Raw genomic sequence first — 26,224 nt, 5'->3', positions numbered from 1 at the left:
AAGGATGGGTGTGGTCAGCATAGAAATGGTGGGATAGAGCGAAAGAAGAAATAACTTTAGCAAGAGGAGAAGTGTAAAGGTAAAAAAGAAAAGGCCCCAAGACCGACTCTTGTGGAACACCATGTGCTAGTGGATAGGAATCAGAAGTTGTTCCACCCGAGGAGACAGAAAACGTCTGTTGGGATAGATGAGATTTAAACAAGGAAAGAACAGAGCCCGAGAAACCAAAAGAACATAGAGAGGCTAGCAAAAGTTGGTGATTCACTGTATCAAAAGCCTCAGAAAGATCTAATAAAATACGAATAGAAGAATGTTTAGCATACCGGTTTGTGCGTAGCGAGCTTAGAACTGAGAGAAAAGCAGTTTCAGATGAGTGCATGGGTTGGAAACCAAATTGAAAACTAGGAAGAATAGAATTATTAGAAACAAATGAGGAGACTTGAAGATGGACAAGGCGTTCAAGTAGTTTAGATATATAAGGAAGGAGGGAAATAGGACGAAAGTTAGAGACAAGAGAGGGATCAGCCGAAGGTTTCTTCAAAATAGGAATGATGGAGGCATGTTTAAACAAAGAGGGGAATGTTGAGGTTGAAAGACAAACATTGAAGAAAGAAGTGAGATATAATTGTAGAGAAGGATAGACTTTAGAAATAAGGACCGATAGAATGGGATCTTTGGGTGCAGCAGTAGGGTGGGCACAAGCCATTAAAAGAGAGATATCTGTATCTGTAATGGTAAAAAAATGAGAAGAGAGGAAGATGGAGAAGAGTCCATATCAAGGCATAGAGACGTCACCTTGGAAGAGAAAAAGGAGGCAATTATCAGAGATGAGTTAAGCAAGGGATCCAGAGTTGGAGTAGAAAGAAGACGAGAAAGGGTTTGAAAAAGACGTTGTGGATGAGTTCACTGGGCATGAAGAATATCTGAGAAATAGGATTTGAAGTTATCGTCCTGTTTCTGACAAAGCCATTGCCTTTCCAGCCGGCGCAGAGCACGCAGCATTGACTGGAGGTGAGTTGTAAGCCATGAGAAGGTTTACGGGATGGAGTGAAAGGAGAGGCAGGATATAGAATGTTGAGGGATGAAGAAAGTGAAGTAAAGAGAGTAGAGGCTGCATCATCAGCAGTTAGTCGAGAAAGTAGGATAAAATAGAATAGCAGTACAAGTAGAAACAAATAATGAACTATTGAAATTACGTAGGTCTCGTTGAGAGAGTGTGCGAAGAGAAAGACATCGGAAAAGTAGGAGATATAGGGAGAATCGAGGTAAGAAGAAGATGGTGATCAGAGAGATAAACAGGAAGAGATGACGCACCAGAAATAGACAGAGGGGGAAGCGAAAATCAAGTCAAGCTGAGAGCTGTAGATATGGGACGAGGGGGAGGCAACAGGAGAAAGAAAATAAAAGTCCAGAATAGCGAGCAAGGAGAGTGATGAGTGAGTTGTGGCAAGATGAAGATTAAAGTCCCCTAAAAGTAAAAGAGGGACAGTCGGGGGAAGAATAGCAGAAAGAAGGTTGTCAATGTCATCACAAAATGAATTGGTGACCCCCGGAGGACGATAGATAAGTACAAATGAGATGGGATTGGGTTGGGTTTAGAAAAGGTGGTAAACGAGCATTCAGATGAGGAAAACGTGGGCAGTGTAATTGAAGACGGGGAAACAGTTACATACTAACGGACCATCCCAGACGCTGCTTGAGGGCTTCATCCCTATTACTGTTTCCAAAGGTATCAGAACCCTATACTTGGATAATAATATAAAGCCTGCTAACTTAGTCAAGATACTCCTGCTTCCACTACATTGTGGTGCTTGCACTTACCATCTTCTAGGATTTTAAGAAGAACTCGACCACACGCTGGTGGTCGAGAGAATGATACAACGGATTAATGCCATTCTATTATCGCCTTGAGGACGACCGAATGGTCGAAACACGTGTCAGCTGTGACCACAATAAATCACCATTCACACCACTGGATGGTTGCTTTTTGCTTGTTCGAAGATAATATAACCTTTCCACCAATATTAAGGACTTGAATATTTGAACAATGAGTCTTGTGCGCAGTATAACTGCACATATCACACTCTCATGCTTACAACTGTTGGAGGAACCCAGGGGAACCTCCTGTGCAGTTCCTGCTGCATTAGACTACCTACAATTTATGAAAGTTGAGCGCACCCCAACTAATCACTCCCCTTTTTATGCCTTTTTACTTGAAACAGTTACATAGTTTGCACGATATAAGATTCCTGTTCCTCCTCCGCGACAAGAGGGTCGGGGAGTATACCAAATGATGTGTCAGCAGTGGTTAAAGAGGCAGTTACTGTAATGTTAAAGGGAGCCATGTTCCGGTAATACAAAGAAAATGAAAATTAAATCTCAGGAAAAGGTCCAGAACTGATGATGTTTTGTTACAGAGAGATCTAGCTTTCCATAGACCTAGGTCAACTTGAAACAGGTTTGCAGTACAGGGAGGGTAAATGAGATTAGAGTAGTTCTGAAAAGCAAAGGAGCGTTAGGTGTCCAAACAGACTGTTGGTGGCATCAAGATTATCATGTATGCAAATGTTACCAGCATAATATGTAAGCAGCCAAAGGATCCAGACATGGACGCTGGTCGGGCTGATTATGTTGATGCAGGGTACACTGCTATCGGCTGCATTTGAAAGGCTCGATGGGAGTGGGCGTCAGTTTAAAGGCATGGTCTAGTAAAAATTTTTATTGTCCCAACGGGTCGGCCATGTTTTTTTAAGCCTAAGTGGCTCGATTTTAGAAAACTTTCCTATGGACCTTACCCGAGTTTTCGTACATTAAACGCACGCGAAAACAAGCACCAGGGAGCCGCCATTTTCTGATAATCCTATCTTTTCCCGGATCGCCCTGGCGGAACTGCTTTTGCGGCACTAAATCAATTCCCGCGCCCCTGAGCCTGTCATCAGCAGACTCGTACCGCCCATTTCCCAACGCCAAAGCACGTCTTGTGTCAACATTCGCTGCGCTTCAGCTAATGACGTCTCGCCATGGAAATGGCAGGACGCCTCTCTCCTCAATAAGTATAAACAGACCGTTTCACAACACACAGCAGCAGATTTTCGATTCCATTCCTCTCTCTGTTACTTTGAGTATTCTGTGACTCGTTTCAGTGCTCTGGTCAGCTACCTTCGCCGCTTGTAGCCCGTGTGAACAGATATCAGTACCACCGCTATAAATTATTTTAGTTTAACACACAATGGCTACAATAATGCCCTACATGTACGAGCCCGAGTATACCGAGGAGGAACTACTGGAAAGGGAAGCACGCGAAAACGATGGGGATTCGGACGGCAGTTGGCAGGACGAATCAACAGATGAAGAGCCTGGGCCTAGTCGAATGGACGGCGTCTCCACCTGGTGCACATGCAATCGGTGCGAGCTAATGCCAACTGAGGACGAGAACTGCTGCTGCCGAGAAAACTCGGGATGCCTGGCATACATTTCGGAAGGCGAGCCACGACCGCAATGCATCGCCGAGTTGCCAGACTTCAGGGCAGCCTGCCTCACACGGGCCGTGTTGAGAATAATGATGGTGCTTATGCACGAACTTCGAGCAACTGTTCGTCCTCGTAATCCGAGTAACGAGTAAGTATACTCTGCTTGTCACGCCACTCCTATTTCATGTTCTTCTACTATATCCAAAATTACATCTACATATCATTGTAACGCATGTAAGTCATTCAATAGTGTGCATTGTCTAGATAGCATTTGTCCGTGTAAAATGCCATAAGTTACAAGAATTGTCATTGACAATAAACGTTTATTAAACTTATCTGGGTCATTTAAAAACAGTTTGTTTCATTCCTTTTCACAGGTGGTACAGGCTGGTGGCCTATCGTTCCTTTACATGGTGGCTTCACGGGAGGCTTGGACACCGCGTTCGAAGAGTGATACCCCCCTGTGCCGTTCGTGCCATTAGAGAAACGTTCCCGAGTGACAGCGGTCAGTACAGGGGATTTTCTCACGCTGTGCTGCAACCTGACCTGTATAATCTTTAAAGTCTTGTATTTTTGTGTCATGAAAATAAGATACAAAATAAAACACCACATATATTTTAACAACGTTTGTCTCGATTTTATAAATGAATCAAGTGTGTCTCCATTCAAGGATGGACGTCAGACATCTGTGTTCAGAATGGGTGAATGTCTGGTTGCTGTGAAGCAGGGTGGTCACTATCTAAGCTAACATAACATATTCTCGATAATGCATGCACTAAATAACACTTGTTCAAAGTCTTTCAGTAGGTTATGTCTCTATAAAAGTCACACATATATCTATACTAACAATTACCATTGGATTATACAGGCCCTAGGGTCTTGGCCACTATAATACACCGGTTGAAGTGTGGGTCTGTGCTCACAAGAATCTCTGGTATGTGGCATTTGTTATTGATAAGCAACGATATACTATCATTGATATAAAGGCGATATACTGTATATTGATATAAAGGCAGTTCGCGCCGGTGGATGCGCGCTGGCATGGGGGGCTGTGACGGGCGCAAACGGCCAAGGTGCCAAACTACATGTACACTTCAAAAGGTGTCCCACGCCAAGGGGCTATCGGTCACATGGCCTCCTCAGACCCTGTGTCTCCAGGCAGGCCTCCCCTGAGGCAGGCCGCCCCCTGCAATCCACATAAGTGTGTCTCCATTCAGCAGTTTTCCTGTGCCTTATCTGCACGCCCCAGGGCCATCCATCCCACCCCCCTCTACCAAAGGCGGTTCACACCCGGGGATGAGCGCTGGCATGGGGGGCTGTCCGGGGCGCGAAAGGCCAAGGTGCCAAACTACATGTACACTTCAAAAGGTGTCCCACGCCAAGGGGCCATCGGTCACATGGCCTCCTCAGACCCCGTGTCTCCAGGCAGGCCTCCCCTGAGGCAGGCCGCCCCCCTAATACCACGACATACATACGTCATTCATTCACAAACACACCCCAGTTTCTAATACTTTAAAAACCACTCGATATGTCTCATGAGAACATCTTTGTGCTTTGCAAGTCAACTCTTGAACGTGCTACCTGGGAACCACTGAGATCTATGCTAATCTGCTTGTCGTCGTGCTATCCGTGAACTCTGTGACTGACCGCTTCGAGCATACCCATCAGTGCGCTACCTGTGGCCATCCACCTATTCTCCCGCAACATACTGCTCTGCTTGCTGAACCCAACTGTTTGTTGGTCAAGGTAAGGCCATGTATCCTGGTTATATTTCGCAGATTTTTAAATTTCTATCTATTTTCCAGTAGAGTACAAAATAGTGCTATGTTCATTGGTCTCATTGGTATTGACTTGAGTTTCCATTGCTATGCTATCAATAGATCTATTTATTTTCATCTGTGACTATTGTGATTGAATTGCATCCTTCGGGGTCCAGTCAATAATGTTAGCATGTTTCCTTCTCGTGCAAGACAGAACATCCAAGGGACGAGTCACATGTTCAGATTTCAGTCACATCAATTATACATTTCTGCAACTTATGCAAATACTAAGCAGCACATAATGAACTGGTATAGTTCCTGCGACCAAAACAAACCTTGCATTGATCATTGTTTGATTCATTTACTTTTGTATCAAATCTTTACTCTTGAAGATTGTATAATAATGTCGATATTTACTTTTCAGATTCATCAACAATGCCTGCCTGTTCGATTAGCGGTTGCCCTTCGAAGACCCGTGCGAAATCTGAAGGAACTACAATGCATGTATTCCCGAAAACTGTTGATCGAATAAGAGAATGGGTCAGACATTGCGGATATCCACTGTATGAGCTGGAAAGTAGAGTCCAACAAGTCTTAGAGGACAAGAGGGGTGATCGATACCGCATCTGAAGCTGGCACTTTTCCTTGGACATGTACACAATTTCTTGGGTAACAAAGAAGAATAAACGGCGAACGACACGGAAATTGCACGAAAACGCTATTCCCACTCTATTCGTCCACATTCCGCCACCGGTGAGTCAAGTGTCCGGATTTAGCTTTAGGCCTTGCGGTAGTGTGTAGCCGAATGGATTAATAGATATTGTAGGTGTTCTATCCCTTGTAATAATTTCGATATTGATATTAGTGTATACTTTTTTGAATAATGACATTTATCAATATATTCTTTTTCGATTTCATAACCCACAAACGCAATGTATATATATATGGGGACAGGGAACTGTGCTGTATTGAGCATTTTTCAAGTATTCTGTCGGCTTACATGGCTATTTTTAATATTGGCATTTCATTATCAATCATTAATTGACCTTTACAACTTCTTGACTATCCCTTGAATCTGAAGCAAGAACATTCTACATCCTTGACTTGGTCGCAGTTATCAACCACTTCTAGCGCGTATCAGGTAATCTTACCAGGCTAATCCGCTACAGACTTGTTTTATGCATGTCAAGTAATAGTTTTATTCTATCCTGTAATTATTTTACAGAATGTTTGGTTACTGCTTTCCAATTAATATACACTTTAGTTATCGTCTACTGGTGTTTTTCAGTTATTTTTTTAAAAACATTTTTTTATTTACTTGTGTATAATCAAAAACATTTGATTTTTACAAGACGTTGATAAACAGTAAGAAAAACACATTAGATATAAGTAGAAAAGAATCAGCAATTTTGAAAAAAGATAAAAAGAAAAAGAAGCGTAAATAACCAGAAAACTAACACTTGACCAAAAACAAAGGATCAGAGAACGATGTTCATTGAGTCACGCTTGAATGGATTGTAGATTCTGGTTTAAAGTCAGAGCCGCTTCTAAAATCTTTACAGTCGCTATCGACCACCTAGTTCTGTCTCCTGCAATCAGACGGCACCACCATGTGTTTTCCACTCATAGTGATACGTCGTAGAACAAAGGGAGCAAGTAGGCTTCCCGCAGAAACGATGTTCTGGGGCAGGTCATGAGTAAATGTCTTAGAGTTTCCACTGTTTCTGGGTTTGAACAGAATCTACAGGTTTTTACTTTGGTTTTCGTACGAATTGCTATAATTTCTTGCGTTGGTAGTTGGTTGAATCTTATTTTCATGAAGGTTTTCTGCATTTTTTTACTGGGAAATTGTATGCAGTAGCTCATTGGTTGATTAAGTTTATTTGTTGTAGCTGGTAAATGAGCCAGGAGTTTGTTTCCTGTTGTTAATTCTCCAGTTTTGATCCAATCTGCTAGTGCTATTTTTTCCTTGATTCTGTTTGGGTTCTCAATAAGATCTTCTACTGAACAAGCCAGATCTACTAGTATTTTTGTAAGTTTTTGAGACCAATGGTTTAGTGCTCTACAACGTCCTTGGCTGAGCTCGATCTGTACCAGTTTGCAAATTGGGAGGGTATCTGGGAGAATAATTTTCCGATAAAGTTGCATCCGACTTTGATCAACTGATGCTTGCAATGACAGTAAGCCCAATTCGCGTCTAACCGCTGCAATTGAAGATGATTTCGGCAGACCAAGCACCGCTTTCCACAAGTATCCTTCCAGCTTCGTCCATATGGTATGGTCGATGTTCAAAGCAGCGTCCATTCCGTAGATTGATGGCACTACCTTTTGTTTGTAGAATTGGATCGCTGGGAGAAGCGAAAATTTACCATATTTTCGATCTAATTTCATTTGGGTTGTCAGGCTTTTGATCTTTAACCATAGTGCTGAGTGGGTTGCATTTTCTGACCTTTTTGACTCTATCATAATTCCCAAATATTTTATAGTAGACACGGTTACGACTTTTGTGTTGTTCAAATACCAATGGGCTTGAGCTGTGGTTGCTTGACGGCTTTTCCCCATTGTCAATATTTTTGACTTATGAATGTTTATCTCCAAGTCGTTTTCACTGATATAATTGGCCAAGTTCGTAAGCTGGCGTTGGAGACCAATTTGGGTTTGGTCCATAAGGATCAGATCGTCAGCATATAACAGTCTGGATATTGCTGTGTTACCCACTTTGGGTGGGAAAGCTCTGATCGCTGGTTGTGTATGCTGAAAGTCTCCTATATAGGCGATAAATAGAGCCGGGGCGAGCGGACAGCCCTGTTTTAGGCCACGCTCTGATGGAAATTGTTCTGATAACATCCCTTGCTGATTTAGGCATACTCTAAGTCTGGTGTCCGTATGTAAAGCAATCACCGGGCCTAAGATCTTTGCCGGACAATTCCACGTTGTTAGTTTCGCCCACATCTTTTGACGGTTTATCTTGTCAAATGCTTGTGTTAAGTCAATAAACGCAATGTGAACTGTTGGAGCAACGTTCTTTACATTTTCCTTTATGATGTTCAGAATAAGGATGTTGATACTGGTGCTTGCGTTCTTGACAAAGCCCGTTTGAAATTTGTCTAAACATGGCGCCAGTCTCGCCCAATTGTGGAATCTAGTTAATAAAAGAGTAGCAAAGATCTTTCCCATGATGTCAAGGAGGGCGATGGGGTGGTAATTTGCTGGACTTTCTCTATTTCCCTTTTAAAAAATAGGTACTATTATCGCCTCAGTCCATGATTTGGGTATTTGCCTAGTGATTGTACATTGCTTGAAAATGTTTGTAATTAGGGAGGCCCATTACTCTGGATGTTGCTTAAGGTCTACGTTAGTTAGACCGTCGGGGCCAGGTGCCCTAGAAGTCTTTAATTTCAAGATTGTAGCCAAGATTTCGTCATGGTCCGCCAGATCTTCCCAAGACGATGGGATACAACATAGAGAGTTTCTAGAAGTTTGCGAAACAGGGGCGAATTGGGCTGAAAAGAAGGTTATCCACGCCTGCTCTGATACGGCATTCACGAGTTGGTTGTTTGTTTCGTCATTTTTATCTTTGATCAGGGTCCAGAATTCTCTTGGATTTTTCGTTGCTAATGTCTTCAACATTTGCTCTGAGTCGTTCTGGTACATTGCTGATTTATGCTGTCTCAACCAAGATTTATATGATATTGTCGCCGCTTTTGCAGAATCCATTAGTTCCTGGTTTTTGGTAACTTTCGCCAAGCGGTTCAGTTTGCGCATTTGTTTACGCTTCAAAACCAGTTCGACATCGTACACATGTACCCCTTTTCCTTTGGGTCGGCTACACCAACCTTTTTCTTTCCTATAGGGCAGTAACAAGGGCATGTAGTTTGGTCTATTCATTTGATCCGTGGAAGTTGTACTGAATACATCAACTTTCTTGATAAATTTCCTTGATGTTAGTCGCTGTGAGTTGGATTTGAGACGACTTTCCTGTTACTTCTACGTCAAATGGATATACTTGCTTAGTAGTTGGAGCGGATTCAAAGGTCATTACTAAAGGATTGTGATCACTAAATTGAGTTCTGTATACCTCGAAAGAGTCAGCAAACGGAAGAAAAGAGTAAGAAGTGTAAATATGTTCCAAAGTTGCTGACGTTTCGGCTCGTTCCCAAGTTGGGATTCGGGGGAGATGGCCTCGAGCTAATGCAACATTGTAAAATTTTCTCGAATCCATAAAGTCTGACCACAGCCCACCTCTCACAGCAGAGGGGCAGAGATAGGACGTAGCAGGAAATTGGTCGACTCTGGCGTTCAAATCGCCGCCGATTATAATGCAGTCTGTTGCCTCTTCAAAAAGGAATTTATCTATGGTTTCCGCGATGTTATCACAGAATTCAATGTTGCTTATTCTCTGCGGATTCCAATAGGCATTGATGATTGCAAGATTCGATTTCGGTTTACTGCTCAATGATGTTTCTATGTGGAGCCATTCAGCTAATAGAGCTAACATACCATACGATTCAGCCACTTTCTTTCTAATAGTAATTGCCAATCCAATTTTGACTGCCGTTAGGAGACCTGAGGAAGGTCTTCCAAATAGACCTTTTACTGCTGGTGATATGTATGTATCATATCCGTCAAGCACTGGTAGTTCCGTGAGCCATGTCTCCTGAAGACAGATTATGTCGAAGCAGCTTAAGTCGAAGGCGTCTGGCTTGGTCAGGTGATCGTGACCCCTCGTGTTCCAAGAACACATAAAGCTCTTTTTTTTGCAGGAGCATTCCAATGGTAGAGGAGCGGTTGATGTCGCTGGATCTTTTAGTTAATTTTGTGCGTTTGGATTTAGCACCTTTTTTAACCATCTCCAGGGCCCCGACGGTTCACGTTTTTTGTTATGAGCCCACTCAGCACTTTCATCCGTGCCCTCTGGACGCCTGTGATTGTTCCCCCGTCTGTTGTTTGAGCTCCAATTTCCTTCATGTTGCACTTTTCGGTAGTTTGTATTGTTGTTAGACGAATGGAGTCTCGATCTAAATCTCCCCCTGCCAGCTTCGGGTTTTTCCCTGAAAGCGACTCTTCTGTTGCCTACTCACCGATCTGCAGTATTTGGCTGCTTTGCCGTCGCGTTACTTACGTGTGGGACAATCTTATCCCGTAATTCTGACGTTGTAATTTCCTCCAGCAAAAAGCCCATTTGATTTAAGGCCAAGGTTACGTCATCTTTGCACGCTAGGACCAGAGGATTTTTCACATGAAGGTACGATTTCGCCTTCCCACCTCTGTGATAAGGTTCAACTAATGCCAAATCCCCAGTTTTTACAAATTTTAGTGCTGGTATGCTATTTAAGATTTTCAGAACCGTCTTTCTGTTCAAGACTAGGAAGTTTTTCCCCGGTACAAGTTGTTGCATTTTGTAGACTCGATTTGGCGTTACCTTGGGTTCTGATCGAAGACTAGGCTCTGAAGGTACCTTATTGTCACAGCTTCCGGTTTTTGTCATTTGTGAGGAGTTTTCATGTTGTTTGGGCCGAGGAATTTGTTCTTTTTCAGATAGACCCGCTGCTGCTTTTTCCCCCCCTTTACACGTAGAGATTTTTGTTCTGTTTATTTCTGAGGGCGAGGAATTGCACGCCGTTTGAAGTTTGTCTTCATCATTTGTATTTAACTCTGAGTGCTGTTCTTCGTCGTTCAAATGGACGGAAAGGTCGAGAAGTGACGAATTCCCAATTGAACCCAGTTCAGTTGACTTAGAGTTGTCAAGTTCAATTATGATTTGTTCAGTTTCTAAATTGTGGCTTACTGATGGTTGGGGCGCCATGTGCGTGGTTAAGATCTTTTCCTGAATTGGAGCAGTTGCTTTGGGGATTTTAAAGATCAATGCCACTTTTTGAGTTTCTTTTGTTTTTTTGCCAGTTTGTGGCGTGGACTTTGGTCGCTGGTTTTTTTCAGGTTGGTTGGCCTTTACGCATTTTGTTTGGGTGGCCTTTAGATTAAACAGAGGCGAGTGCTCTGGCTGGCATTTATGTTTGTTTTCTCCAGAGTTGCTTGCGATGGTTATTGTGGTAATTAAGGTCTCAAGCCGATTGAGCTTTGTGTCCCATTGTCTTTCTTTCTCAGCATTCTGCTGGCTTAAAGCCGTGATGAAACCTTCCAAAAATGTTACTTTAGCATTTAATGTTGAGACAAGAGTTACTGAATCCTTCATTGAGTCGTTAATTGATTCATACAATTTCACAAAGGGCGCGAGGCCCACGGTTATAGCCGACATGATTGTGACTAAGTCGTTTTTTTTTGTTGGTGTGTCTTTGGGTAGCTGACCTACCATGTCACTGGGTCTTCTGTATCTCATCGGTGTTGAGATGTCTTTGGGGGAGTCATTATACAGAGACTGCTTTGCGGATGGAAAGTCCGATAGAGTTGTTTGTTTCCCCTGTGTCATCGGCACCGGTTGGGCCACTTTGAGAAGGGGCTTATTTCTTAAGTCCAGTTGGGCTGACGTTGAGGATGGTAGGTTTCTTTAATTCATTTCAATCGTTGAAGGGGGAATGGTTGATGGCATTAATAAATTATTCCCCAGAACACCTCTCTCCGATCGGTGGGAAGGCACGTCCACGTCGAGCAGGTTTATTGCCTCTGATCTGGCGCCCGCTCGACAAGGGTTAGCCACGTTACCTTGCACTTCCCTATCAAACCGACTGATGGAAGATGAAGTATCTAACAGCCCTCCCTGGATGTCTGCTACATTCCGGTCATTGGCCACTACTTTTCCTTTTTGTATCAGGGCTTAAGATACTTCCAACGGGACATCGAGCATTTCTGCATCGGAAAGTTCGGTGTCTGTTTCTTATGTTTTCTTTGAATGTTTTGAAAAAAATTCTTTAAAAGTGTGCGATGACGGAAAGTTCTGGAAAGTTGATTTCACTGAGTCACATTTTTTTTGTTTCGGGTGAGTAGTACTTTTTACTTGGGGGAAACCGTGGTCTGGATGCTCCCCCAACTCCTTTTCGATCCTTCTTGATGATGCTCTTTTTTTCAATAGGGCCATTGCAATAACTCTCTTCTGAGCAATAAGCTCACTTATCGCCGCATTTGGTGTATTTACCACCATTTGACGGTCCGAGGCCACATCCAGGGACCCATTTTCAGGTGAACAGGTGGATTTAGACGCCGAGTCGATCTGTTTTCCAGATACTTGGCTTTGCCGAGAGATGGCAGCAGAGAGGAGCTCTGCATCTCTATCGCTGATGATTGACACGGACTGTGCCTGAGAGGCAAGAGCCTCCGCCTGTGGAAGCAACTGGCGGCCCGAATGACCGAGATCCTCGATGTTAGAGGCAGGAAGCCCCGGCGTTCTCACTCTCACCGATGGAGAGACAGGCACAGAAGAGCCCGCTGTCGGCGAGGCGGCCCGCGAGCTGAGGTTTGCCTCGAGGGGTCCTCCGACTCCGCAAGGCACGCTCTCACTCGCCACGGCGGAGGCCCGCAGGACGCCTATGGCCGACGGCGGGGAGCTCGAACGAGGAGACGGGCTCTCAAGCTCCAGCACCGGAGCGGCTGCGGGGCAAAGGCCATCTCCACGCCGGTCCTCGGCCAGTTGGCCTCCAGGTGAGTTCGGAGATGAGTGGGAGTGAGGAAAACTATGCGAGTTAAAGGCAGAAGGCTCCGAGTGTACCGGATGTACCGGAGCCAAAGAATCAAATGTTTCACAAGAAATGTTCGTTGAATTCATAGAGTCCTCCTCCGAGTTTTCACCCGTTTCACCCTCCAGAGCTTCATACGAAATGTCATTTGGTGCACTGGATGCAGTTCGGGAACTCCTGACCTTACGGGTCGGATTTTCAAGGGGATGTTCAAAGGGGCTGGGGATTGTTGGAGGCGGGGGCACCAAGGAACGCGAAGATGTCATTTTTTCCAATGGAGTAATGCCAGAATTGACATTTGTTCCACGTTTTTTTCTTGCCGTGTACACTTTGCGGAGATCCTTCTGCTTTTCTAGGCAAAGGTATTTGCTCCTTAATACCCTGCCAGATGGACTTTTCACTTGGGGATGAGCAGAGGAAAGTTCAGGATTTACCGTGGCAGGTTCCTGTCTAGAGAGCAAGGGGAGCAAGGGGTCTGTTTGCAAGTTCATACCGCCTTACCTCCTAGCCTCAGTAGACTGCAGTTGACTGCTCGCTCCTCAGCGAGCCAACTCTGCGTGTCCGCTCCGCGTGAGGACTGGGCTTTTCACCACAAACACAGTAGAAGGACTGCAGGCAGGCAGGAAAACAGGAGGGACTGCAGTTGACTGCTCGCACCTCAGCGAGCCAACTCCGCGTGTCAGTTATAATTAGTGTTATCCATACTAATGCAAGTACTGTCTTTCAGGGAGATGCTGAAGCGTCCGCCACATCTACAACGTTTCTAGATGTTCCTCACCAGCAGGAGGTATGGATACTGACAGCTCCATCGAGCGTCATCATCAGATCTGGAATTCTTGTCGTTTGATTGTTCTACACAATGTTTCATTCGTGGTTAGCCGTTGATATGTACCTGTGCTGTCGACCCCAGGTGTATTTTATGTTTTCACAATTGTAATCCTCACTAATGCAAGTACTATGTTTCAGGCAGTTGATGGAGCGTCAACCCCTGCACTTGATGCAGAGCCTGACATTCAAGTATACGAATCGGCGCAACAGCTTTCGGAAGTGCGCACTACATTTGCAACATCCATAGATATTCTTCAGCAGCACAAGGTATGGATAATGACAGCTCCATCATGCGTGATCATATAACGTGATTCCATTTACTATACTTTCTTCCCTATTAACACAAGTGCTGTGTTTCAGGGAGACGACGGAGCTTCCACCACAATCACAACATCTCGTTTAGATGATGCAGATGTAAAGGAATCGTTGAAATAAGTCGATGAAATGTGATCATATTTGGATTTTCCTTGATTCTTTTGGACAATGCATCATTTGCGGTTATCTCTTTATATGTACCTGTGCCGTCGACCCCAAGTGTGTGTTGTGTTTCCAATATTGAAAAGCATACTAATGCAAGTACTGTGTTTCAGGAAGATGCGGATGCCTCCTCTCCAATACAACCATTCATGGCAGTCCATGCAGAGCAGGAGGTATGGATACTGACAGTTCCATCGAAATAGATCATCACTGGTCGAATACTTGTCCTTTGATTGTTGCACACAATGTTTAAATCGTATTTGGCTATTGAGATGTACCTGTGTGTTCGTCCTCACGTGTGTTTTATGCTAACAATATTTTGATACATAGTAATGAAAGTACTATGTTTCAGGGAGACGATGGAGCCTCATTCCGTGCTGTCTATGCGGATACAGAAAATATAGTCCTTGCAGCGCAAGAGGAAGGGAGGACATGCGGAAACGAATCGGAGCTACAGCGTGCAGATGTTGAAGGTCCAGTCAAAAAAGTTGCAAAGAAAAAAAAACAAAAAAAGGTTAGTTACAAACAGTTCATAACTTTAAAAAAAAATTTGTGGTGGGGACTATTTTATGTTTTTTTCCAGTCAATTCTACTACACTCCATCTTGTGTTTAAACTGAACATCCCTTTTCCGATATCTCCTCCAGTTACCCGGGGGTGTCAGAACTATACACACACAGACAGTAAAGCGAATGAGAGATGTGGCTTGCCAGACCGTGTACACTATGGAGGAACTATTAATTGAGGCGAGGCGTGTTCAGGCTCGATGCTCATGTCCAATGGCCAGAACATGAATTAACTGTGTTTGGAGACTACAGCAAAGTTGCATTGGACCATAGCTACAGTGCGACCGGACCACCACAAGAAGATGTTATTGAATGTATTGAAGATAGCTCTGAAGTAGTTGCAGATCAATTTACACAATCTACACCCGCCAAAAATTTGCCACCAAAAAACCTGTCGACATTGTTGTGTTCTCCCATCAATGTTGAAGTAATAGATGTTGAAATGACAGTGAATGAACCAGCCGTAGCATCCATAGACGCATCAGAATTTGATATCAGCGATATTACTTTCCAATGTGTTGAAATCTCCACAACGTCAAAGGCCGAAACAACGTTGACGCAGGATGACAGTCTAATGAAAGAGAGCAAATACATTGTATTCGACAGTTGTTTGATGGAAATTATAAGTATGCTGAAATGTGTGCGTTCCATTAGAGGGAATGTATGTGGGAAGCCATTGATTAATGTGACTCGTCAAATAAAAGGCAGTAACGTCAAAATAAATGCCGCCTGTAGATTAAATCATAGGTTCTCATGGTCTGCACAACCAATGCTGGGGAAAATGCCAGCAGGCAATCTACTGTGTGCAGCTGCATCACTTTTTAGTGGCTCCAGTTTTAGAAAGTTAGAGGCTTTCTTTCAGTTTGTGGGACTCCATTTCATTTCTAAAGCGATGTGCTACACATACCAACGTGATTATCTGTTTCCGGCCATTAATGATGTTTGGAAAATTGAACAATTGTCTCTAGAAAGTACATTCGAAGGCAAACGATTCAGGCTAGCCGGCGATGGACAGTGCGATAGCCCTGGATTTTCTGCCAAGTACTGCACCTACCACTTTCAGGACATGGATAGTAAGAAAATTGTGAGTTCGGTGGTCGTGCAGGTAACACAATTTACATCTTCAGTGGCCATTGAGAAACTAGGATTTATAAAATCAGTGGAACATCTACAATCGAGGGGGATGCACATCGACCTCATAGCCACGGATAGACACGTTTCAATTGCCAAGACAATGAGAGAGCAGTTCCCACATATTAAACATCAATTTGACGTATGGCATCTTGCTAAATCAATCAATAAGAAAATCTCGGCTGCAGGAAAAAAAAAGGTTTTGAAAGTATTTTGCAGTTGTCACATTCTATCACCAACCATCTTTGGTGGAGCTCAAAAACTTGTGAGGGATCAGTGGAAATACTACTTGAAAAATAGCGGTCACTGATGCACCACTGTACCAACATTCACCGCTGGACAGCAAATGAACATTTCCACCAATGTGAACATGGCCCTTTGTCCCCAGAGGAGGCACGGAAGAAGAAGTGGTTGATTCCATCTTCACCGACACACAAAGCCATTGAGGAGATTGTTTTCGACAAAACTCTATCAAGAGATTTGAGAGGACTGATAGAATTCTGTCACACAGGAGATTTGGAGGTGTTCCACAATATGTGCCTAAAGTACAGGCCAAAGCGCTTGCATTTTAGCTTTCGGGGCATGAAACATCGCACTCTACTAGCGGTCTTGGCCCATAACAGCAATGTCGGACGTGAACAATCTAGGACTAGGGGTAAAGTAAGGATGCCTCGCTACACTAAGGTGTTTTCAAAACGAAGTAGCAATGGGTGATCAAACCAGTCTATGATGAAATGCAGTTCGACTTTGTGAAAGGCCTTATTGTTGCTGTGTTAGAGAAGCACAGATATGGAATTTTGGACGTTTCTGTACAGAGCAGTGATCCATTGCCACCGAACATTGCGACTGTGCCATGCCCACCCGATGCACAGCTGATTGTGAAGTACAAATCCCGGTTTAAATAATTGCAATACGATTGTCTTTTTGTAAATAAATGTTATTGTACAGTGTACCTGTAAACCTAACCCCTAACTTCACCATCATGGGTGGCGAACAAGCTGGGTGTCATCTTTGAATTCTCTCTATTCACCTCACATATGTGTATGTATATATTTTTCTCATGTCTCAGCTCATCTAAATGTAAATGCTGCGCACTGTTAACGGAGGGGAGGCTTGCGTATTGCAAATAATAAAACAAACAAACAATAAATCTCACTTTTAACTCAACTCCTGTGGTACTTTATACTTTCCCTGACCTTCCGCCAAAAATTAAATCTCAATTTGGGCTGCAAAGCTTGCAGACAACGGTGACAAAATTGGAGCACTTAGAACGCGCCAGCCAAGCGGGCCGTGGCATTTGGGAGAGAAGCCAGTTCCCATTTGCACATTGAGGCGCACTACATATACGGATTCTAAACTTCAAGCTCTCATAGATGCCTATACTACGTGATGTTGCAAATAAAGAATGCGAAGGACAGCGCCCAGATGAGGCCCACAAGTCGCACTGGAAGTATAAGGGTCTATTGTTTTTTGACCTTGAGACAGGGACCATGCCGAAAGAACTACATTTGAAGGGAGTGCGCAATAACGTAAGAGACGATAAGGCAGAAAATTCAGAAACTAGACCGAGTTTCAGTTTTAGGTCAGTATACGAAAAATCATTGTTAAGAGCACGGTCCATTTTACAGACTGCATTACGAAGAGCCACAATGGAAATTTCAAATATAATGTAAGTAAATCTTTACACGCTTTTATACGGGAATGAAGATTTAATGAATGGATGCATGAATAAATGAGTGAATGAAGAGCTAGGAAAAGCAAGTAAAACTGTTCGTAGTGGGCACATGGGCATGCAGGTCCACTGGTCTCACCGATCTCGCTCCATGGCCCAGCCACTTTTCCCTGCACTACGGGACTGTCTCTGTATCCTTCAGCCCCTTCTCCCGGCATTTACCTTGCACTTGCCACCAGCTGGCCCTATTATTAAATTTGTATTCAACTAACCTTGTACAGCCCATCCGCATGCGCGATCAGAAAGTCACCTGGCCTAGTAGGATCGTTGTCCGTCTGCCCTTGTTCCCCACCTGCCTCGTCACGCCTAGTAACACTTGAGTATAGGCGCGTTACAAATGCCATATCATATATCATATCATTCCTCACGCATGTAGACTGTCGTTTATCATTGTGTGTTGGCCTCGATTTATCTCGTTACTTTTCGCATTGATTTTAGAGACGAACATACTCCATTGAACTCCCCTTGCAAGCAAATAGTTTCTGATCGGCCGTAATAAATAAAATGAGTAATATTAATGAAGTTCGGCTAGCGAGACTAATTATCATTTTTTTGTTTTCATAACAGGTATTTGATCCCTTACTGCCACTGCCATCTGTTAGAGACACGGGTGGATGGATTCTTCAGCAGACACCTGCAGCTTCGTGTCAACAACTGGAGCACGATCACCATATTATGGGACGTTCGCCAAGGGCCCACATGCCCTTACGCTGTACTAGTGGCTAGAAGCAACATAACCTTTAGGCTGGACTAGTGCCTAGTTGATTGAACAGCCTTGCAGTTCACCGCGCTTCCAAAGTGATTCTTTTTACGAAAATGAACACCCTGTGTACCATAAAGGAACACTGCGTGACTCAAGATGAAACGGAACAGTTATTGCGGATACAGATAAAAGAAAATAAATGGCTTCCGGAGTTCATATGGCAATTGCTGAATATTCTCTAAACATTTAATGTCAAATAAATGTACTTTACCAAATGTACCGTGTTGCTGTTTCATTGTAAAGTACAGTTTCATATTCCGAATTGTGGCGCGCTGTGTTGTGAGTTGATCTGTGTGGGTTTCCCGGTTCTGTGTGGAGTCGCGCAGAAGACGACTGGGCGCGTTTGCCTACGCAGCACAGTAACGTCACGGGGAGAGGCGGGGAATATGATTGTTTTGATAATGTCAGGCTCAGGGGCTGGGGAATTGATTTAGTGCCGCAAAAGCAGGTCCGCCAGGGCGATCGGGGAAAAGATAGGATTATCAGAAAATGGCAGCTCCCTGGTGCTTGTTTTCACGTGCGTTTAATGGACGAAAACTCGGGTAAGGTCCATAGGAAAGTTTTCTAAAAGACTGACTTGTCCCTGGCTAAATGTAAAGCATTTCGTCTGTTTCTATGTGCTTGAAGCAGTAAAGCCTTTCAAAGCACAGATTTATGTCAGTGTCCATATGCCTAGATTATTGTAAGGGAGGGTTTCTTGTAACCTGCTGACAAGGGGCTGCCCTGTCAATCAGCATTACAGAGATCCTGATGTGCCGGGGAATAATGGCAGGACACACTTTCAACTCCCCTTTCATTGGGCTGCCTGGGAATGAGGTGGACCTGAGCAGACCCCCACAGAGTACAATTTGACTCTGAATCCAAGACTGCTCCAGGCACACAAAGGGGACTGCCTGGGAACTGTCAATGCAGGTGTTTGTTGCAGCCCCCCCACCTCTCAAAAGGGGCTCTAATGTTCTGGGTGCATAAGAGACCTGAGCGTGGGTTGGGGCAATATAGGAGTGGGGTGCGGGGGGAGTGGGGACTTGGGCAGGGAGAAATGGGAGATAACAAGGGACAGATGGGGCGAGTAAAAGCAACAAGGAGAACTCATTTTCCGAACACACCAATTAAGAGAGGGTGCAGAGAGGGGAGATCAAACTATCAAAATACAGTAAACTGGTGTGAGAAGGGATCGGTGGAGGTTGAGCTGCAGAGGAAGGGGTGTGGGCACCAGGCAAGGGTTAGCCCCCAACACAGCGTACCTGGATCCAGCACAGGGCAGGGTTGTCACTTAGCATTAGTGCCCAAATGAGGAATTCCAACTGGCATGACAGCCAATGGTGGCACGCTCAGCTTACATTTTGTAGATAAGATGTGCTGCCACAGGGGCAGCTAGGCCATGGCAGCACCCACTTAAAGATAAACCAGGCGCCCAGCAGGCTTTATGTACCAAACCACCACCCAGCTGAAACAAGGCAAGGCATCCCCGACTGTTACCATACATCTCTAGTCTACACATCCTCCAGCATCAACCATCCCACATCCGCATCATCACCACACATCCACATGCTCACTTCGTGTATGCCATCAATAAGCAAGACATGCACGCTTATACGCTATAAATATGAACAGTGATCTATTAAAGTTTTAAATGTAAGTTTGCAGGTCTTTGGATCATCCACGCCCCTTGAGGCCACGCCCATCCCTCAGGCCACACCCCCTCGTTAGAGGGCCCTCACCCTCTCAATACATCATCCCCTTTAATGCACTGGGCAAGACATTTGGCACTGCCCCTTTTTTCGCACAAAAGACGGTCATTAACACCCAAGGAACGGCTTGGGTGCTCATAATAATACCATGCTTGGCTTGCTTTCACCATCACTTGAGCCCAGGATGGCCCGCCAGGTGAGTCATGAACTAATTCATGAACGAATTACAGTTTACAAATCCGGTAGACTTCTGATTGAAAGCGAGTTTGGAATCCAAAAACGTACTTTTAATAAGAAAACAAAACAAGCATTTTTACATTTTTAGTATCCCATATGAGCAAACGTCCTTTAGCTGCTCAAGTCTTCTTCATGCTCCTGCTACATCATTGAACTCGGTTCACAAAAGCTGGGAGAGTGACCAAACTTAGCTAGCGCTCTTACTCTGTGGGTGTGTATGTATGTGCTGATGATGTTTATAACTTCTCTGGGGAGGTCAGGGCCATGCCGACTTTGTGTAGATGAGGTCTTTATGAGCAGCCGTATGCCTGAAGCAGCTGAACACTTCTTGGCCAAGTTATGCTGGTTATGTACATGCTAACCAGAGTTACAGTGCAATTTCTCCCCATTATACGTTAGGCTTTAGAACAAGTAAAGTTTCTACAAAACAGAATGTACCCTAATCCTATAAAAAAGATTTTCTCCATTGAAGATTTGTTGTGCTTCTCTTTGTATGTTTTTATCAGGTTGAATGTTAATTATTGAGAACGAATAATTAATCTCACTGATCATTATAGATGTTCAGAGAAAAAACTGGAGGCTTTGTGTTATTTAAAATGTACAGTTTTTGTAATTTCTTTTCTTCTACTTTTCTTTTAAATGTAGGAACTCGAAAGATGTGAAGCCAACCACTACATTATCTTATTTCGGGATGCTGGTTGCATGTTCAGAGCACTTTACTCCTACTTCCCCGAATCCGAGGAAATGTTCAAGCTCACCGGGACTGGGCCCAAGAGCATTACTCGGAAAATGATTGACAAACTGTACAAGTACAGTTCGGACAGAAAACAGTTTACCGTGATCCCAGCCAAAACCATGTCCGTCAGTGTTGATGCCATCACTATCCATAACCACCTGTGGCAAGCGAAGCGACCTGCAGTGCCAAAGAAGACGCCGACCCTGAAATGACACTGGCTCCTCGAGCGGACTGTGTGCAAAGAGTGCGAGTGCGCGTGTGCTGTCCTGTGTCCCTCCGCTGGACATGGGCCGAGGATGAAAGTGAAGAACAAAGTGCGCCAGTGTTTCTCCGTGAATGATGTTTCTGCTCTTCTCGCGTTCTGACTACTGAGGACTTGAAGTGGGCGAGGACTGTGCATGCAGCGAGGCCTGGAAGCGGCGGATTTCCTGTTACTTGAAGAACTCGAGCTGTACGAAATAGGAACATTTTAGTTCCAGCTTCTGTCACTCTTAAAAGCTGGCACTCTTTAAACTTCTAAATAGATTTCGGGTCCTACATGTTTTAAACTGTTTTTTTTCTTCTGGTTTCACTCTATTTGGCCTGGTTTTATTTTGTGGGTGGGGACAAGGAGGAGGGTTGGGTAAAGTGTAACCTGTCGTTTTTTTTTTTTTTTACTGCCGACTTAGTTCAGCTCTGATGTGGGGATGAAAAGTCCGAACCATGCTGCTCAGAACAAAACGAAACTGACTTCTTTGGCACTAAACATGTTGTAAAATCTGGGTTTAAAGGGACGGACTTTTAACACAGTTTGGTTTCCAGATTGCCTTAATACAATCATGAAGGGGTATTTATTGTGACGGGTTTTTACTGAGTGAGTGAGCGCTGCTTGTGTCAAAGCAAAAATCAGCAACTGCTGCTCCGGTTCTACACCTGGCAGTGCAATTGTGTTGCCGAGGGGTCTTTTCCCGGCAAAGACAGATGGCGCTATATTTGGCACTTCCACTGAGCACGGTACTCTTATATAGAATGATGCACTTACACACGTCACTGGTTCACAATGTCAGCAATTGTAAACTTACTTTTGTTGTCTTTAGCTGTTAAAAGAGCACCTTGCTCAAGCAGTGTGCACAGACATCGTTGTATTAATTGTTTTTATTATTGTTTCGAGATATTTATTGTGTTCGCATTCCCGAACCCCTTTGTTCCCCTTAAAAACGAAGCAACCATTTGCATCCCGTTATGTCTCTATACCGGAGTTCACATACATTGTTCCTCAAATTGAGAAAACATTTGCCCATCCGCTTGTTTCCAAATGGCCGGGGCTGTTTGTGCATTCATGTTTTGTTTTTATGATGCAGTCTTGCGTCAGACTGCAATATGTATTTTGGGAGTGCCGCAAACATATTCAAGGTTGGCAGCAAACCACTGACAACTATTTTTGCAATGCTGCCCCTAGTCCTCATAGTTTCTTTTTTCTTTTGGTTTGCACAGGTTTACTTTTTATTTAATGTGTTACTTGACATATGCACTTGGTACTGTTGGGGGCGCTGTAGGATGATATAAAGAAGAGTGGAATCAATCTAACACGGGCAACGCAGAGAAATAAGGCAATGGGAAAATCCCACTTTAATTCGTACTGAACCCTATCCAGAGCAACTGAAGGTCTTCCGTTGCAATTTTCTCCACGCCTCCTCCTTTTCCAAACGATGTTTTTAAAGTACTTGACCATAGGTTGCTGCAATTTTTGTATATAGTACGAAGAGGAAGTCGTCTGTAAATAATGGCTTTATGATTTCTAACGTGCTAGGAATTTGAGTGTAATTATTTTGTTATCATGCTTGTGCTTCTTTTCTGCTCCCTTCACTGTACGTTTGATATTATATACCATATTTATTTTATGAAAGCACTGAAATGTAATAAAATCAATAACCAATGTTTTTTTTTTATTTTGTCATCCGTTCTTGATCCTTCACCACAGCTGATCCAACCCAATATCTGGATTTAGAGCCTCACTTTTAATAGCCGCCTGCTTACATTGTTTCTTGCTTGTGTGTGCCTGCTTGATGATCTTATCACACTCTTTGATAACTTAATACAGTTTTGGGCATACACATTGAACACTATATCATCGCTATTTTACCCATCAGAAGTTAATGGCCGTGTTCATACATGTACGTTTTCCAGTTTGGCAGTTCACAACTGTGGCTCTTAGGTGAGGGGTTACTGAGAAAGATACTCAACATGCTTTTTTTGGCATCCTAATTTATATTTTTTAATTATCATTTTTTGTGATGTCTGAACACTATCTTCGTTAACTACGATAATACTGCTGCTTTAAACTTCATTTCAGTGTTACCTACCCTCTTTTCAAACAGTGCCTGCAGTGTAAAAAATGGAATCTTTTGCCATAAACACCAAATTGTTATCTTATTATTTACTGACTGACATTCTAAATGCATACAAGCCTCATCCGTAAACACTGAACTTCACTGTGGGGGAAAACTGCAATTCAAGCCAAAAAATGCAAGTCGAAACATCAAGGACAAGATTAACAACACTTTTTTTGGTTCAACTGATGTGATGCACGAGTGCATCTCATAACAAGTGCTTAAAAAAGGAGCAGCCCAATTCATAAAGGGCCTCTGAATGACCTTGTCGCTTACTTTTGTGCCTATTTGCTACTTCTGTTTCACAGGCTATGTCCCAGTGTAAGTATGCTGCCAGGTTTCCGCCTATTTGAAGCAACAACGCTTCATGTCTGCAACTTTTCCCTCAGTGTTCGCTTTCTCGCAGCATAAGTGCATCCTGTTAGGGAATTCTTCGACAGTATCATGTTTTTTAACAGCATCATGCTATTGGCCTTATTAAACATAACCATTTGAAAATATCAGAGTGATTGGGCTTTTGGAACACAGAGCAAATGCCTTTCTGAAACATGGCAAATTATCAATAAGCATTTCATTTAGCCCATACACGTCTTTAAAAAAAAATCTATATTAACTTCAAAAATGACAAAAAAATAGGAGCGTAAAGTCTTTTTACAATAGTAGTCTCAATAAATTATGTAGGTGATTTCCGAATTCTATATGCGCTTTAACTTGGGTAAACCCTGAGATTATGCTATTAATATAGCTACACCATCCTCTTTACTCGTTGAAGTTTTTCTACTTACCTTGTAGACACATGAAGTTAGATTTATTGAGACTACTATTGTAAAAGACTTTCTGCTCCTGAAGGGAAGTAATTCCAAAACCCATAAAGCTCATTATTGTTTGTTGTTTCTTTTGTTCACTGCTTTTGTATTAAAACAATTCTGACATTTGTCAGCACTATATACATGAGTTGAATTGTATTACATTGTATGACAATTGTTCACATCAAACTTAAAGTATTGACACGGTCTTCTCAGTACTAAGAGTGTGCAGGGTACGGGAGTGTCCTCCAATTTAGGACATTACTTTTCTCTTAGTAGACAATGGCAGATTATTGTGCCAGAGCTGCATTGTTCTCCTCTGCACCATAAACTATTATATAATGTGCTATAATACACATAGAAATTACCTAACTTGATCCAAAAAGGTGTGTGCACCATCAAATTATAGGTGTGTGGCGGTTTATTAAGCTGTCACTCTTAACTCGGAGAGTTACTCCCCCCCCCCAAGCAAGGTAGCACACACCCAAAGCGCTTATACAGATTCAACTTTAGTGAGGTCTCCAGCTCGTCTCGCACCACTCCATCAAACACCCTCTGTAACACCAATGGGCTAGGAACCAGGCCAGTGTATAGAAAGAATATATATTTATATATATTTATTTAAAGTTTGACAAAATGGAATAGCAACCAAAACCCCAACCACCAATGCTGTGGCACTACACCATATCACAACACCAAATTACTTAGCGTTATTAAAACAACACAGGTAGAATTTTGAAATACGCAGTCACAACTTCCATCAGATTTAATTGCAAATTAACCACTAGAAACCATTCACAATACACAGTAATTACTTAGTGTGTCCCAATACACTTTACTCCCTGCAACCCCCACCCTCCAGGCATCAATTGGATATGACTCCTCTGATTTGAAGGCAAGGTCCAGGGAGTGGGAGTACAATGGGAAAATCGTTTTGGCTTTATTTTGAGAAAGGCAATGTTTGAGAAAGAAACTCAATGAGAAAATGGTTTTGGGATTTTATTTGAAAAGCAAGGTTTGGAAAAGGAACTCCAAGGAAAATCATTTTTCAACACGCATTCAAAGGACAAATAATGCTTGGTAATTATGGTTTGGTATGCAAGCGAATAGATGTGAAATACACTCTCCCCATTCACTTGAAAGGTAGCGTTTTAGGATTACTACTTTTGGGATTCAGGACCCACCCTTCTGCACAGTAGTCGGGGGTTTTAGAAAGGTAGTCACCTAAGTACTTTATTGTCTATACTGGCCCTAACCCACTGGGCATGAATTTTGTTCGTTTCTAATTCTAACCACACTCCTGTGATTTTCCATATGGAATTAATTGATTTAACTTCAATTCAATGCGCTAAGGATCTACACAGCTTCCCTTCTCCCCGCAATTTAATGGAAAGGATTAAGGCATGCTGTTCCCAACACAATTCAATTTAAATGGATAGGGTAATTTTCTAAAGTGGAATTAATTTGAGTTGGATTTAGTGAAATGTGCCAAGGGTCTTCCCAGTACCTCCCCCTCCCCGCTATGCAAGATGGAGATTAAGGCTGGCAGTCCAACCCCCCCCCCCCCCTCACACTTTTGATAGCTTTTGGATATATCTACTTCTCCAGCGTCGTCAGGCCGGGAATCCTCAGTATAGAAAAAATCAGTATCAGTTTCGTTTCTGATCTGTCTTTCTCAGTAGTAACCAATCAATGGTCTCTGGGTCATACTGCCCCCAGCCAATGACTGCCCTCTCCCTAAGCCCCGCCCCCGGCAGCCATCCTCAGATTTTTACCGCACGTTCAAGTGTTGGGAGTCCTCGTGCTGTAGCTCTCGAGCTTTTGCTGCGTTTTCGCGCTTTTTTCAGGTGATTTTCTCATTTTTTTGGTTAAATAGAGCCTCAAGCTCCACCGTTTCTACTTCCGATCAACGGGGATCCGTTTTGGAGTTTCTACGCCCCTCAAGGGTGAAGATTTTGTCGAGTTACGCTTTTGGAGGATTCCAGAAGTTCCGAGGCCTACCCCGGACATGGCCCAGGAGAAAGGGAGCTC

The 26,224-nt window shown here is 43.3% G+C and overlaps 1 protein-coding gene across 5 annotated transcripts in view; it reads left to right on the top strand.

The window, feature by feature from the left end:
• Window positions 1–22,937, top strand: part of CAMSAP1 (calmodulin regulated spectrin associated protein 1) — a 1,201,485-nt gene extending 1,178,548 nt beyond the window's left edge. For all 5 annotated transcript variants that reach the window (XM_069609553.1, XM_069609551.1, XM_069609554.1 and 2 more), the window contains one exon: window positions 20,928–22,937. In XM_069609553.1, coding sequence (XP_069465654.1) covers window positions 20,928–21,230 — 303 coding nt within the window. In that variant the 3' untranslated portion in view covers window positions 21,231–22,937. The remainder of the gene's footprint in view (window positions 1–20,927) is intronic.
• Window positions 22,938–26,224: the final 3,287 nt, after the last annotated feature.

This window comes from Ambystoma mexicanum, chromosome 8, assembly GCF_040938575.1.
Source record: "Ambystoma mexicanum isolate Mex_15411 chromosome 8, UKY_AmexF1_1, whole genome shotgun sequence".
Classification (NCBI taxonomy): domain Eukaryota; kingdom Metazoa; phylum Chordata; class Amphibia; order Caudata; family Ambystomatidae; genus Ambystoma; species Ambystoma mexicanum.
This window is presented reverse-complemented; position numbering and strand designations above follow the sequence as displayed.